At 42.1% G+C, this 16,329-nt stretch overlaps 1 protein-coding gene across 1 annotated transcript in view; it reads right to left on the bottom strand.

Moving 5' to 3' along the window:
* gpr158a (G protein-coupled receptor 158a) overlaps positions 1-16,329 on the bottom strand; it is a 454,718-nt gene that overhangs the window by 44,855 nt on the left and 393,534 nt on the right. Inside the window, exon 8 of the mRNA XM_080211391.1 lies at positions 14,012-14,150. Within this exon, the coding sequence (XP_080067517.1) occupies positions 14,012-14,150 (139 nt within the window). The remainder of the gene's footprint in view (positions 1-14,011; positions 14,151-16,329) is intronic.

Here is a 16,329-nt window from a genome sequence, read left to right as displayed (position 1 = left end):
TATCGCATAGTTGGATCCCAAAAAAAACTTACAAAGCTCTGCACCGACTGCCCACTCTGCCTGTACCCTTAATTCGAGGACTAAGCTCAAAAATACCTCTTATCACTCTAAAACTGGTTCAAAAGTGTTAAATCAGTAATCAAAATATTGAACATGAACTCCTGAGACCTAACTGGGAAGGGGAAATGAATGCCTAGTAAATAGCATATCAGGCCCCCAACTATAGCATTGTGGGAAAATCGGTTCCCACTTTCGACATTTTAAGACATGGCTTTCAGGAACCAATTATTTCGTAAGTCTGAGTATTCTTATGTCCGTATTCTTACGTTGCTCCTTTAGTTTATCAAAGCCTTTATCATAAGCCAGTGCCTACAGTTTGGTGAAATATAGAACAAAAATAATCAACACTCTTGTATCAATTCCTGCTGATATTTGTGCTGGATTAATTCTGAAGTATGGATTTTAATGAGATTGACATGATGGGCTCCGACCCTTTCTTATTTAACATGCCATTATGTTCTTGTTCCTAATTGATTCTGTGGTTAATGTTCCTGATGGGCTTCTTCCTGATTCCTTTTATTCAGTTCATTTAACTGGAAATTACGGAGACAATGTAAAATTTAATCGCATGACCCAATTAACTTCTTTTCATTTATTGCTCTAGTTGCCTTTCAAATTAAGTAAATGTCATTTCAGATTTATTAAACAACAAAAAGTTTGCCCTATTTGCTGTAAAAATAATGGAATGCAGGTTCACTTTGTAGGATACTTTGTTAGTGCTTCAGGGTGACTACATGCATGAAGTGATTAGTGACAGATGAATGAGGGATGGTGAGGCACAATTTGGCATTATGTTGACAGAACATGTGCTTTATAGCAGGAATCAAATGTTTAAAGTTATTTATTAGCGTCACAAGTAGGCTTACAATTAACACTGCAATGAAGCTATTGTGAAAATCGCCTCGTTGCCACACGCCAGCGCTAGTTTGGGTACACTGAGGGAGAATTTAGCTTGGCCAATGCACCGAACTAGCACATCTTTCAGAGGAAACTGGAGTACCTGTAGGAAACTCACGCAGACACGGGAGAACAGGCAGACTCCGCACAGTCATTGACCCAAGCCAGGAATCGAACTCAGGTCCCTGGCGCAGTGAGGCAGCAGTGCTAACCGCTGTGCCACCAGATATGTGAAAGGTTCAGGCATGACACTGCTGAAATGAGCTTTCTCCGTGGCCTCACTAACAAGTGTGACACATCTGAATACAGGTGGTAACGGTATGGGAAGATTTCCAATTGCACAGTTTGAAGCAAAGAAATAGAACATTTAGCTAATTTTGACTCGGTCGAGAAAGGAAGGATATTCAATAGGTTTTGAATTAATTTATGAATATATCACCTTGATGTGCCATAACAGGATCGGCACTGGGCTGTGGGCCTTGTTCAGTTACATAGTGCGGGCAGAAAGCAAGGCCATGGAATTAATTTTGGTTAGCGGCAACATAGAATCAACACAGACCCAACAGAGTGGATGGACCCCTTATCTGCTGTCAACCTGTGTGGTTACACTTTTGCGGTTGACATGAGATTTAGAATTCAAACCATGAATGTTATACCCAATTACACTGAGAAGAGTACAGGCACATATGTGAAGCAGAGTCCAAAATAAGTACAATGGCATGCTATTTTACACGATAGAAAGGAACATTTTGCCTTAGTCACTAATGTCTAGAAGTAACCAATGAACAGGCCACGTCTAATATTTACTCAATACACCTGCATCAGGTGACTTCAACATGCAGGGTTGTAAAACATTGGCCCCTGATCTACCAGTCTCTGGATAGTTAGTGGCTGGATGTAACCTTCAAAGTGTGCACAATAGAAGCCCTCAGAAGTCCCAGTGTGCTGAATGGGTGGAAATTGCCCAGGAAATTTGAATTTCCAATGACCAATTCCTCCACTCACTGGGATCCTCTGAAAAACTCCCAACTCGAGTTAAGAGTCAGACAATTTGGTTGGTTCTGACTTATTTACCTGGAGTGGTATCCAGAAAAGGTTAAACTGAAGAATCTGAGTCTTAGCTCCTGTGTACCTACAGAACATACAACCCTCTGATCTGAACGACCTAGCCTGAGTAGCCCCCATCATCAGATTATCCCTGACCCAACCTAATCATCTGACCCCCTTTGACCCAACCTGACCTCAACACTGCCCTCCCCCTCCCCACCCCAGCACAACCTGAACTGACCACCTGCCACCCTAACTTGTCTTGCTCCTTCCCCACTTTCCTCATTCACCTTATTCTCTTACAGACTTACATTTTCTTGGTGGCTTTACAAATAAACTTTGAGACATTTAAACTCCAGGACTTACAGAGTATGGCAACTAGTGCTAAAAAAGAGGGAACTCCTTCCAATGGGATTGGAATTTGGGGATTGAATTTAGGAGCCGCAGCGTCATGTTGCAACTGTACAAAACTCTGGTGCGGCCGCACTTGGAGTATTGTGTGCAGTTCTGGTCCCCACATTATAGGAAGGATGTGGAGGCTTTGGAGACGGTGCAGAGGAGGTTTACCAGGATGTTGCCTGGTATGGAGGGGAGGTCCTATGAGGAGAGACTGAGGGATTTGAGGTTGTTTTTGTTAGAAAGAAGGCGGCTAAGAGGGGACCTTATTGAAACATATAAGATGATTAGAGGTTTAGATAGGGTGGACAGTGATAGCCTTTTTCCTCGGATGGAGAAAGCTAGCACAAGGGGGCATAGCTTTAAATTAAGGGGTGGTAGTTATAGGACGGATGTCAGAGGTAGGTTCTTTACCCAGAGGGTGGTGAGGGATTGGAATGCCCTGCCTGCTGCAGTTGTAAATGCGCCTAGTTTGGGGGCGTTTAAGAGATCCGTGGATAGGTTTATGGATGGAAAGGGATTGGTTTAGGTTAGAGGGTCATTGTTTTTTAACTGGTCGGCGCAACATCGTGGGCCGAAGGGCCTGTTCTGCGCTGTAGTGTTCTATGTTCTATGTTCTAATGTTCCCTGTGCTTGAGTCAGTCTGGAAGACTCCTCTATCGGACGATTGCCCAGATAAATTGGAGGAAAGTAAGTGAGGATGATTTTTGTCTGATCAAAATAGGCGTTCCAATCCTGATCAGGAGATTTGAGCTATTGTATCTATCATGGGCGTGATCCATAACTGTTTGTATTGTGGTAATGTTTCCGTTCAGATCTGAGTGGTATTGGGCAAAGCTTGCAGAAGAAGCCAGCAGTCACAAGCACTCCCTGCCAGCCAAGTTAACTGGCATCTATAAATGTGACAGTGATGAGTTTAATAAAATCTGTGCACCCACTGTTTATAGAATCAGTAGTGTAAAGGGAGGCCATTCAGCCCATCAATTCTGCACCAACCACAATTCCACACAGCCCCTATCCCCTTAACACCACATAATTGCCCCTCTAATCTCTCTAGCCTATGCATCCGGGGACACTAAGGGGCAATTCAGCATGGCCAATCAATCTAACTCACACACCTTTGGACTGTAGGAGGAAACTGGAGCACCTGGAAGAAACCCATGCAGATGTGGGGAGAATGTGCAAACTCCACACAGACAGTGACCCAAGCTGGGAATCGTGAGGCAGCAGTGCTAACCACTGTGCGATCATGCCACCTTTTTTCGATTCAACGGCACTGGCTGCCAACTAACTGCACACGTTTGAAGAGATGTCCTTGGGGGGATAATTGTAGAGCTTCTCTGCATTTTAGATAACATAAAGTTGATTTGATTGACCATTAGTGGTAAGCTACAGAAGTAACACTTAAGGCTGCAGTTTTTGATATGGCTATAATTTATTGCTAAGTGGAAATAAGTGCAAAGCTGTGCAGCATGAAGTGGGTTAATTGCACATAATATTTGGCAGTCAGCTTATTATCATACTTTCCTATATCTCCCAGCTACAGATTCAGAGATGTGTTGGGCATTGGATACGTAAAATTGCAATATATTACCAGAATTACCAATATGTGTGTCAGGCTTACAGACATGGCTGATGCTATCTCAGCTTTGCTGTCTCCTAATAACACTACATTTTTATATGCATTATTTACCACTGATGATATAATCTATTATGACTGGGGTGTTTTGACTGAACAATTTTGCAATGCAGTTAGATATAAACAGGCATTTAGATATCTAATTTATGCCATTGGGTTTTCAGTCCCAGATTCCCTTTAGAAATGTGAGAGGCGGTTCTCCAAAAAAAATTCTAAGTGCCAAATTCATTAAAAACTGTAGTAAGTAACACTGCTTTTTTTCAGAGAGAGTTTCAAATTGAATCTCTCACAGTCTGCGCACTGCAGAGTGCACCAGCGTAAATCAAACCAAAAAGCTGGGGCAGGGCCTATTCCTGCTGAGGAGGCTGGCAGCATAGCACCAATCTGACAGTGCTGAAATTGGCACATGCACAGTGGCCCTGGGTGGGTTTCCTCTGGATGCTCCAGATTCCTCCCATAGTTGAAAGATGTGCTGGTTAGGTACATTAGCCATGCTAAACTCTCCTTCAGTGTACCTGAACAGGTGGCAGAGTGTGTCGACTTGGGATTTTTACAGTAACTGCATTGCCTACTTGTGACATAAATAAACATAAACTTAAAATAATTTAGCCACTTTTCCCATCTTTTTACCCACCATACAGGAACGAACAATTGTTGCAGTTCACCCATGTGCTCTTTGAATGTTTGTCATTGCCTATCTACCATCATTTCTTTAAGTGATATTTCCTAATCCATCTCAGCCAACTCACACCTCATATCATCACAGCTTCCTTTACTTAGATTCTGGACACCAATCTCAGGATCAACTACCTCATCCTCCACCTTGATGACCAATTCTATCATATTATACTCACTCACCCCAAAAGGCCTCACACAACTAGATTGCCAATTATTTCTTTCTCATTACACAATACCCTAGGATAGGCTCTTCTCTGTTTGGTTCCTCAATGTATTGCTTTAGAAAACCATCCCATATACACTCCAGGAATTCCTCCTCTATGGGCATTGTTACTAATTTGATTTGCTTACTTTATATGTAAGTTAAAGTCATCCATAATTACAAATGTTGCTTTATCACATGCATCTTTAATTGCCTGTTTAATGGAATTCCCAAAATCACCACTACAGTTTGGGGGTTTACATATAACCCCAATAATTTTTTTTGCCTCTTGGTGTTTCTCAGCTCTACCCATACAGATTCCACTTTGTTGGAGCTACTATCCTTCCTCACAGTAATGCAACCCCATCATCTTTACCTTTTTGTCTGCCTTCCTAAATGCTGAGTGATCAGTTCCTATCCCTGGTCACTCTGCAGCCATGAGTCTGTAATCCCAACTATGTCATACCCATTTACATTTATTTGCGATTACTTCAACCGCTTTATTGAGAATGTTATGTGTATTAAGGCACAAAGCCTTAAATTTCTCTTCTAAGAATTTAATACTCTTTGTCCCATTCCTGTTATTTTTCAGTATGGCCCTGTTTGATTCTGGCCATTGTTTTCTCTGCCAATCTCTTTCCTTATTGCCCTTTCTGTCTTGTGTTCTTGTCCATGTTTCCCCCACCCCTGCCACCCCCTTGCATACATCCCCATCCCCCTGCCATTTTATGGAATATCTATCTATTCCCCTTACAATTGAATTCACTGTAACTATTGCTTTCCCACACTTTTTACTCCTCCCCTGTGCAGCAATGTCAACTGGTGTAATGAATTTGACTATTGCCGCTTTCCCCTGAAAGGACATTTGCCTCGGTAGTATCCAAGATAGTATATCTGTTTTGCAGAGGAATGGCTACAGGAGATTCCTTTACTGGCTCCCTAATGCTTTTGCTCTTCCTGGTGGTCACCCATTCTCTTCCTGACTGTGGGGTCTTAGCCTATGTTGACGACCTCTTTATACACGCTATTCGTGATATTCTCCGCTTCGCGGATGCTCCAAAGTATCTCCAGTCACCACTCCAGCTCCGAAACCTGGACTTCCAGGAGCTGCAGCCAGAGATAATTCCTGCACACAAGACCCCAGACACTGAAAATGTTCCTGGCTTCCCACATGGAGGAGGAGGAGCACACCACAGCTTTGCACTCTTTTGCCATGACCTGTTTTTAAACCTTTTGAAAGATACTTAAAGTCAAATAATTTTCTTCTTGTCACTACAAACTATAAAACTTAAAATAAAAACCTTTCAAATCATAAGCAATAAAGTCGTAAATCCTTACCCTACCATAAACACACAATCAGTTGCTTCCATTTGCCCTGATCATTTTTAAATCCTGACATCACCTCAGGATCTCCAAAGTCCAAGCTGGCATTCCATTTTCAATCCCACTCTTACATCCTCCCAGTTCCATTCTCAGCCTGGTTCTTCTATCATCCTGGCGTTGGCTCCAGTCTCTCTCTTTGTCTTGCTCTTTTATCCTCCTGGCTTTGCTCTTTCTGAAGTTCTCTTTTTCTCCTCAGCGCTGTCTGCCAACTTCATCTTATTTTGTTTACTTTATTACCTTAATTCACTTTGCTTGATTTAACTTTACTTCCCTATTGCTAGTGTTCCTTATTGAAATTCAAGGAGCTACTTTTTTATGAATGATCCATTTCTCTAGTTTAAGCTAATTGACTAAAATCCTGAACAGCAGTTTCTTGCCAATCAATGAATTTACCATTTTCCTCTGACATTGCTGCTGGATTTCAGTTTCAAACTCAGCCTGCTGCCCCCGTAGAGCTTTTCCTTACAGGTCCAGCTGTCTCCTCTCCCAGTAGGCAGATGAAGGCCCCGAGCCTCACTCCGTACTTAACAACTATCCCAGTGTAAGTGTCCCTTGTGGGTTTAGCTGTCTCCTCTCCCAGAAGGTAGGTGAAGGCCCAAAACCTCACTCCGTCTTTATCAACCCAGTAGAGGTGCCCCTCACAGTTCCCCTCCCAGAAGGTAAGTAAAATTAGACAGGAAAGGTAAGAGAGAAATGGATCTTTAACTAGGTGACCAGAACCAAGCTCATTCTCCTATTCTGTTTGACTGGTAAGCCATAATTTGGCCATCTTTCCCTTTTCTTTCTGCCAGACAGGAATGAACAATTGTTGCAGTTCACCCATGTGTTCTTTGAATGTTTGTCATTGCCTATCCACCATCATCCTTTTAAATAATGTTTGCCAATCCATTATCACAGTCAACTCGCACCTCATACCATCATAGTTTCCTTAATTTAGGTTCAGGACACTAATCTCAGGATCAACTGCATCACCCTCTATCTTGATGACCCATCCTATCATATTATGGCCACTCATCCCCAGGGGCTTCGCACAACTAAATTGCCAATTATTCCTTTCTCATTACACAATACTCCAGGATAGCCTCTTCTCCGTTTGGGTCCTCAACACTTTGGTTTAGAAAACCATCCCATATACACTCCAGGAATTCCTTCTCTATGGCATTGTTACTAATTTGATCTGCTTAATTTATATGTAAATTAAAGTCACCCATAATTACAGATGTTGCTAAATCACATGCATCTTTACCTGTTTAGTGGAATTCCCAACATCGCCACTATAGTTTGGGGGTTTATATAAAACCCCAATAATGGGATGCTGGCCTTCATAGCGAGGGGGATTGAATATAAAAGTAGGGAGGTCTTGCTGCAGCTGTATAGGGCATTGGTGAGGCCGCAGCTGGAGTACTGTGTGCAATTTTGGTCTCCATACTTACGCAAGGATATTTTGGCCTTGGAGGGAGTGCAGAGGAGGTTTACTAGGCTGACACCGGAGTTGAGGGGGTTGAGCTACGAAGAGAGGCTGAATAAACTAGGCTTGTACTCGTTAGAGTTTAGAAGAATGAGGGGAGATCTCATTGAGACGTATAAGATGATGAATGGGATGGATAGGATAGAGGTGGAGAGGCTCTTCCTGCTCAGAAAGGACAGTAGGACTAGGGGGCACAGCCTCAAGATAAAGGGGGGACGGTTTAGAACGGAGTTGAGGAGGAACTTCTTCACTCAAAGGGTAGTGAATCTCTGGAATTCTCTGCCCGTTGAGGTAGTGGAGGCTGCCTCGCTAAATATTTTTAAGACGTGGGTTGATAGGTTTTTGATAAGAGAGGGGATTAAGGGTTATGGGGAGAGGGCGGGAATGTGGAACTGAGCCACGACAGATCAGCCATGATCTTATTGAATGGTGGGGCAGGCTCGAAGGGCTAGATGGCCTACTCCTGCTCCTATTTCTTATGTTCTTATGTTCAATAATGATTTTTTGCCCCATGGTGTTTCTCAGCTCTACCTTTGCAGCTGATATCCTCCCACATTATTATGTTAATTTCCTCGTAAATCAGCAATGCAACCCCATTCCTTTTTCCTTTTTGTTTGTCCTTCCAAAATATTGAATACCCTTGGATGGTAATAGAGTCACAGTTAAAGAGATTTACAGCATGGAAACAGGCCCTTTGGCCCAACTTGTCTGTGCCACCCTAAGTTTTTACTCTTAAGCTAATCCCAATTGCCTGCATTTAGCCCACACCCCTCTATACCCATCTTAGCCATGTATCTAAATGTTTTTTAAAAGACATAATTGTACCCGCCTCTATTACTGCCTCTGGCAGCTCGTTCCAGACACTCACCACCCTCTATGTGAAATAAGTGCCCCTTTGGAGACATTTGTATCTCTCCTCCTCACCTTAAAATATGGGTTTATCAATTCCCATCTTTGGTCATCCTGCAGCCATGTATCTGTAATCCCAACCATATCATACCCCTTTACATCTATTTGCACGATTAATTCATCCACCTTATTGCAAATGCTCTACACATTAAGGCACAGAGCCTCAAGGCTTGTCATTTTAACATTCTTTGCCCCATTCTCATTATTTTTCACCATGACCCTGTTTGATTCTGGCTCTTGATTTCTCTGCCAATCACTTTTCTTATTGCGCTTTCTGTCTTTTGTTCTTGTCCTTGATTTTGTCTCTTCTGACCCCTTGCATGCATTCACATCCCCTTGCTATTTTACTATAAACTGTTCCCAACCACTCTAGCAAATACTCCCCCAAGAACATCAGTCCCGGTTCCGCCTGTGTGTAACCAGTCCAGTTTGTACCGGTCCCTCCTCCCCCAGGACTGGTCAGTGGCTTAAAAGCTCTCCAGCTGGATGTCCTGCCTGGAGATACCTTGATGGGCGCAACGTTCTCTTCATAACGCTCAATGTCTGGCATTCCTGCAGGCTGGCTGCCAATTGGCCAGCCGATAGCTGACCCTTTGTTCTGAAAAGCGGCCCAGAAGGAAAAACAGTTCAGACCTATGTTCTCATTTCCCCATTTTATTGATGTTCCATTTTAAAGTATACAAGACCATTTTGAACGAGTACTCTTATTTTCCGGTTTAACAGTTTTTTTCCTTGGTGGGAAAGAGGGAGCAAGTGGACTGTGCAATTCCCGTCCTGCTGGAAAGTATAAAAGCCAACCCAAGCTTTGAGCGACATGGTGGCACAGTGGTTAGCACTGCTGTCTCACAGCGCCAGGGACCTGGGTTCAATTCCAGCTCGGGTAACTGTTTGTGTGGAGTTTGCACATTCTCCTCATGTTTGTGTGGGTTTCTTCTGGGTGCTCCAGTTTCCTCCCATAGTCCAAAAATGTGCTGGTTAGGTTCATTGGCCATGCCAAATTGCCCCTTAGTGTTATGGGGTTAGCAGGGTAAATAGGTGGGCTTTAGGGGAATTAGGCCTGGGTGGAATTGTGGTCAGTCCACACTTGATAGGCCAAATGGCCTCCTTTTGCACTGTAGAGATTCTATAGTTCTTAATAGTGAGGACTAAACCTAGTAACAGTACTGGCAACTGGACCAGAGCTGATATGTAAGCCTTTGACTTTCAGGTACTAACTTACATAAGTTGAAAACAAAGACAGCACTAAAAACCTGAAAGCAACACAGACATTCAGAATAGTTCAGGAACAACGTTGTAACAGATCTGGCTGTATCTCAAAAAAACGCTTTGTATTTCTCAAACCTCCATCCATTGGAGGGAAAGAAGAGAAGCTGGCAACATTTTTCAAACATGTTTTTAAAAGTACGATGATAACAATGGCATTTGGCTTCAGGTCATTTTGGTGGTTGGAAGAGTGAGGTTGCTGGAGGAGAGATGAGCTTTTATGTCAACAAAGACATTAGGTTTTATTTGTGAGCAGATTTTGATGCTTCTGTGCACAGTACATGGAGAAAAATCTTACCCTGTTGTGTACATTTAAATAATTGGGATCTGTAGGGCAACTGAGGGTCGTTTTCATGGTGCACAATTCATTGAGTGGGCAGTAGGCGAATCCCCTCCCTTTCCTACTGATGAAACTGACCAGTTGCTGATGCTAACTGCTGTGATGCAGTATTGGATCGGCAGAAATAGAACAGAATTGATTAGTTGCCTATGATATAATGTGTGTGTTGACAAACAAATTGCCAAACTGGACCTGGGGAAGGAAATCTAATTGAACATGCATGGAGCTGAAACAATAGTTCTTCCTTTTAAAAGGGGAGGACCACACATTGAGAACCAGCAGGCAACAATGTTTGCAATCCAGACAGTCAATATACTGCAAAGAACATAATAATAGTGTTACTTACTATATTTTCAGAGAATGCAATCCAGCAAAGCTTATTCCAGTTTTCTTGATTTTACTGTTAATTGATTTTAAATCACATTGGAAATATCTTTGCATGAATTTATGCCATAGTTGTTCAACAATCTTACTGCTCAATGTAGTTTACGGGATATGGATAATTCAAATACAAAAACCTAGGTGAAGGGCAAGTCCCTCCACGCAAGACATCACCAACATTGAGAGCAATGCAGAGACGAGGCCAGTGAGGAAATGGTGACACATCGAGCTTTTCTAAAGAGACAGGATTGCAGAATAAAAACAACAAAGAACGAGAAGGCTATGGATTAGGGGTAGGCTGGAGTCGTGGAATGGCAAAGGTAAAAATGAAGGAAAAGGAAGCCTCAAGTGAAAATTACCTACCTTAGAAATTGGGGGTGCTCAAATCCATGGTGGACATTCACCCAGCACATGGGACAGTCTGTGCCAAATTTTGGAAACATCTCTCTGCCTCTCGTTCTTCCTTTTAGAACTTCCTTCAAACTAACATCTATTACAAACCTTTCATAATGTCTCCCCCGCCTTTGCTTCAGTGTCTTTTATTTCTGTCTATTTATGCCCTTGCCATGTTCTTTGGGATATTCTTCCACATTTAAAGACACTTTTTAACTGTAAGATGCTGACGGCATTTTTCAGCCATGCTCCACAACTTTGACATTTTAATCTTGTACTTAGATTCAGCTCTAATCATTTATAAAACCTGCACCAGACTCAAACAAAAATGATGAAGAGTAGTAAATTCCCTATGCCGGCTCCTCACTGGTAGAATTCTGTGGGGGTAGAACCGCTTAGATTTTACATACACAGTGAGTTATAAAAGTAAATGCATTTCAGATGAGGCAATATTATTTTGTTCAATTATTAAGGTATATCAACAAGCCCCTGAACAGGAATTTAAACAGCCAGTGAAAACATATATTTGGATACATTCGGAAGAACCAATATGTGTGTATATATTCTTCCGGCTGTTGAAAAGTTGACACATCTCCGATCCTGCAAATTGTCAACAGAGCTAAAAGCTTTTTTTGGTTTTGCATCAGTGGGCTCTCTGCAGTGCAGAAACATGCACAAATTGGCATGGATTATACAAGCAGCTCACGTACACACAATGGAAGATGGCGTTGGGGGCCATGCACATATGCTATGCTGTGACATGGTGGCTCATTACAGCAGCAACAGTGGCATGCGGTTTGACCTAGATTACCCAAGCTTGTAATGGTAATTACAGAATCTGAAAACCTAGAAAAAGGATTAAGCACCTTGTGTTTATACATCTGGCTATTCCTATTTTACACAAGTAACTGTTCACATGAAGGATTCCAGTACTCAATTAAATGTGCAACACAGACAAATGATGCATTGGCAATGACAGGGATTCACTGCAGTCAGGTACAATTGAATGCTGAGTAAAATTTAAGAGGAACAATGTTAAGATAAACCAAGGTGGTACTATATCATTCCCAGTAGTGTACAGAACCTTACATATGACTGGGACACTTCATAATTTTGCCTCTAACAAGCTTGCAGTGTGATCCAGCTTCATTTCCAACTGAGAAGTGAATTTTGGTTCCTCTATAAATGTGAACCCATGGAAACAAAAGCTGCATTTGACAGGAACTACTTCAGGCAAATAACATCTATCACCACTGCTTCCACCAGAGGCAATAGCACCATGAAACAGGACCAGCACATTTAAAGTAAGTTTATTTATTAGTTACAAGTTGGCTTACATTAACAGTGCAATGAAGTTACTGTGATAATTCCCTATTCACCACACTCTGGCCCTTGTTCAGATACATTGAAGGAGAACTTAGCTTGGCCAATGCACCTAACCAGCACATTTTTGGACTGTGGGGGGAAACTGGAGCACCCGGAGGAAACCCACGCAGACATGGGGAGAATGTGACAGTATACAGACAGTGACCTAAGCCGGGAATCAAACCTGGGTCCTTGTCGCTGTGAGGCAGCAGTGCTGACCACTGTGCTGCCATGCCACCCATTTCACTGTGAGTGCTGCTATTAACTTTGTGCAGTCCTCAGTGAGATTGGACAGCAGAGGAAAAACTGAAAAACAGGCGGTGACTGAAATGACATGAAATGAAGTGATGGTGTCAAAATTAAATTCCTCAGTTGGCTATTTTGTTAATGGGCTCAATGCATTGGAAATGGCCAGGTTAATGACTTCACAAAATGAGTGGGTAAAAGAACTTGCATTCAAATGTACAGGCTCCTCCCCAGTATCACAGAATGTACGTATGATGAGTAGCCTGATAAGCATGGTGCAGAGATACCATCATTGGACTGGGGTGGGCACAGTAAGAAGTCTCACAACACCAAGCTAAAGTCCAACAGGTTTATTTGGTATCACAAGCTTTCGGAGCGCTGTCCTTCATCAGGTAAGTGTGGATAATCAAGTTGAAAAATGGTGACAGTGGGGGAAGGATTGTTCAGGCTGCTGCACATTTATTTTGTCCATTTCATGATGTTGCTGTACATCGCAGCCAGTGCAATAAAAATCCCCCACTCTCACCAATTAACCATAAGCCACAATTAAAATCAACATGGTCATCAGTTAAAGGGGATCTGGGTATGCATGGTCAACTGTTTGTTATATACATACAGGAAACATTCATAAGGCACAGACCATCTGCTACAAGATGGCACAGTGGTTAGCACTGCTGCCTCACAGCGCCAGGGACCCGGGTTCGATTCCCGGTTTGCGTAACTGTCTGTGCGGAGTTTGCACATTCTCCCCATGTCTGTGTGGGTTTCCTCCTGCTGTCCCGATTTCCTCCTACAGTCCAAAAGACTGTTAGGTGCATTGGTCATGCTAAATTCTCCCTCAGTATATCCGAACGGGCGCCGGAGTGCGGCGACTAGGGCATTTTCACAGTAACTTAATTGCAGTGTTAATGTAAACCTACTTGTGACACTAATGAATGAATAAATAAAATAAATGAATAAAGATGGTGCTCTGGAGGTTCTCAGTACCCTAAATTGTGGTCACCACTGTGTGGTGTAAGGTCTCACTATAGTACCTCTCATACTCCAAGTCTCCAGTGGTGGTCCGGGAGATATGTTATATTAATGTGAAGAGATCACTGTTTATCAGTTGACTGCACTACAGTAATTCTTGCGTGAGGAAGGTTAGTCAAATAGAAAAGGGACTGACGAAAAATAGACACTGCAGCCAAAGCATTTGTGCGGCATGAATTGAATAAACACGTGAATTATTTTTCAAAGAATCCTCCTCTTGCTCCAATTACTTTGAAAAGTAGAGAATAAAAAGGCATCCCCCACCATCCCAGCTTTTAGTTAATTAGGTTTAAGAGCCAACAGTCATCTTACCTGAAGGTATGGAATACAGCAGATAAAATGAGTTCATTATGGACAGCTACAGCCATGTAGCGTGGTTCATGAAATGTTGATGGTACTGTCCGTACTGCATAGCAGAGATATACCCCCCAGAGCAGGAAGAGAAATTCAGCTGCAGAGGAAAAAGCAGAGAAGGAATGGGGTGACTTTGAGCGTCGTGCGCCATCTGAACTTTCTTTAGAAAGGCCAACCTTCTGCATTTCAACAAAAGAAATTTCAATTAGGGTCTGCAAAACCCGACCCTTTTTCCACATGCCACTTAACTAGAAGCTACTTTTGGTTTGGAAATCCAGTTGCCTACAGTGCTTGGGGATAGGATGACATGACATGGTGAGGTCAAATCCACTCTTGCATTACACTTCTTAGCAACTCTTCAAGGGACTAAGGAGTTAACTGATTTTCTTTTGAGCCAAATATTTCACAGCACAGTGGCAAAGTCCCAGTGATGTAATCCTTCCCAGCTTAGGGCAAGTGGTCTGAAGCAAAATAGATGTGCTAACCATGAGCAAGTGAAGACAGAATAGTGGAGAGAAAACAAATTCTCAGAGCAACCATTTGACTTGGGGGATTAAGATGGACATCTTCAATAGTGAGCTGGATTGACGTGTTTGGAGTAGATGACTTACAGAAATATTAACCATACTGTCTAATTTTTATTTGCAGAGGAATTGGGGAAGAAGCTTAATTTTGCATAGAGGAGGAGGATAGTCAATAGGGGGGAGTGTATATGATTGAACAATCCATTGTGTAAGGAAACTGGACTTTCTAATGAATTAACTTCAAAAGATTAAATAATGGCATCTTCCCTAAAATGACATAGTTAGATAATGAACCATGTTATTCCATATGGCAGCATCGCAGAGCTTGGAAATAGAACAGTTGACAGCTTGGTTTGTTTCTCTTCATCACTAGCGTTGATTTTCTTTGAAGATGATATATGCTGTAAATTGCAGGTGGCCAACATTCTAATTGACAAGTTGGCTATGTTGCAGATTTTCGTAGAAGCGGAAAGCTTTAGATTGCCCTAGTAGTCATTCCCACTGAAACTACATGGGAAATGAATTGACAATGTCCACAAAAATGTTTCTAAGATCTTATTTTAAATGGAAAATGGGTGTTCTTTTTAATCAAATATGTACTGCTTGGACAACTGAATGTAGATTTTTTTCGGAAAGAGAACAGAGCCAATGTTTCGAACAGGATGACCCTTTGTCAGAGCTCAGAACTGTGTCAAAAGCTTCGTCTGACAAAGGATCATTCACGCTTAAAACATTGGCTCTATTCTCCCTCCACAGATGCTGTCAGACCTGCTGAAATTTTCCAGCATTTTCTGTCTTTGTTTCAGATTCCAGCATCCACAGTATTTTGTCTTTATCTACATTTTTCTTCATTTAGTGTTCTTGTAACATTGGATTGAACCCACGTATTTTAGATAGGTTAATGCCAAACAACACCCCCAATTGTAAACTCAACTCCACTCTCTCTCTGTCCTCCATAACTCCGGTACCTTTGTCTTTCAAAAATTATCTAACTCAGCCTTGAATGAATTCATTGACCCAGCCTCCACTGCTCTCTGGGGAAGAATAATCAAACATTATTAAACTAGAAAGACTGCAGAACAGATTTACTAGGATGCTACTGGGACTTGATGGTTTGAGTTATAAGGGGATGCTGGATAGACTGGGACATTTTTCTCTGGACTATAGGAGGCTGAGGGGTGATCTTATAGAGGTCAGTTAGATAGTCAACATCTTTCCCCAAAGGTAGGGGAGTTTAAAACTAGAGGGCATAGGTTTAAGGTGAGAGGGGAGAGATACAAAAGGGTCCAGAGGAGCAATTTTTTCACACAGAGGGTGCAGAGTGTCTGTAACCAGCTGCCAGAGGTAGTAGTAGAGGTGGATACAATTTTGTCTTTTAAAAAGCATTTAGACAGTTACATGATAAGATGGGTATAGAGGGATATGGGCCAAATGTGGGCAATTGGGGCTAGCATTGTGGTTTAAAAAAAAAGGAGGCATGAAAAACTTGGGTTGAAGGGTCTGTTCCCATGCTGTAAACCTCTATGACTCAAAGAGAATTCCATGTACCACTAACTTTTTGAAAGAAATAATTTATTCTCATTTCCACCTGAAACAGTAGACCTCTTATTCATAAACTATGTCCCCTGGTTCTAGTTGCTCCCACAAGTAAAACCATCCTCCACGTAATGGCATTATCAAATTTCTACTCGAGTTTATGCTTCAATTTAAGTTCATCGCTGATTCTTCAGAAGTCCAATTAGTGTAGGCCCA

Source organism: Carcharhinus amblyrhynchos, chromosome 2 (assembly GCF_965287045.1).
Source record: "Carcharhinus amblyrhynchos chromosome 2, sCarAmb.v2.hapA, whole genome shotgun sequence".
Lineage (NCBI taxonomy): Eukaryota > Metazoa > Chordata > Chondrichthyes > Carcharhiniformes > Carcharhinidae > Carcharhinus > Carcharhinus amblyrhynchos.
The sequence above is the reverse complement of the archived record's forward strand: the minus strand, read 5'-3'. Positions and strand labels throughout refer to the sequence as shown.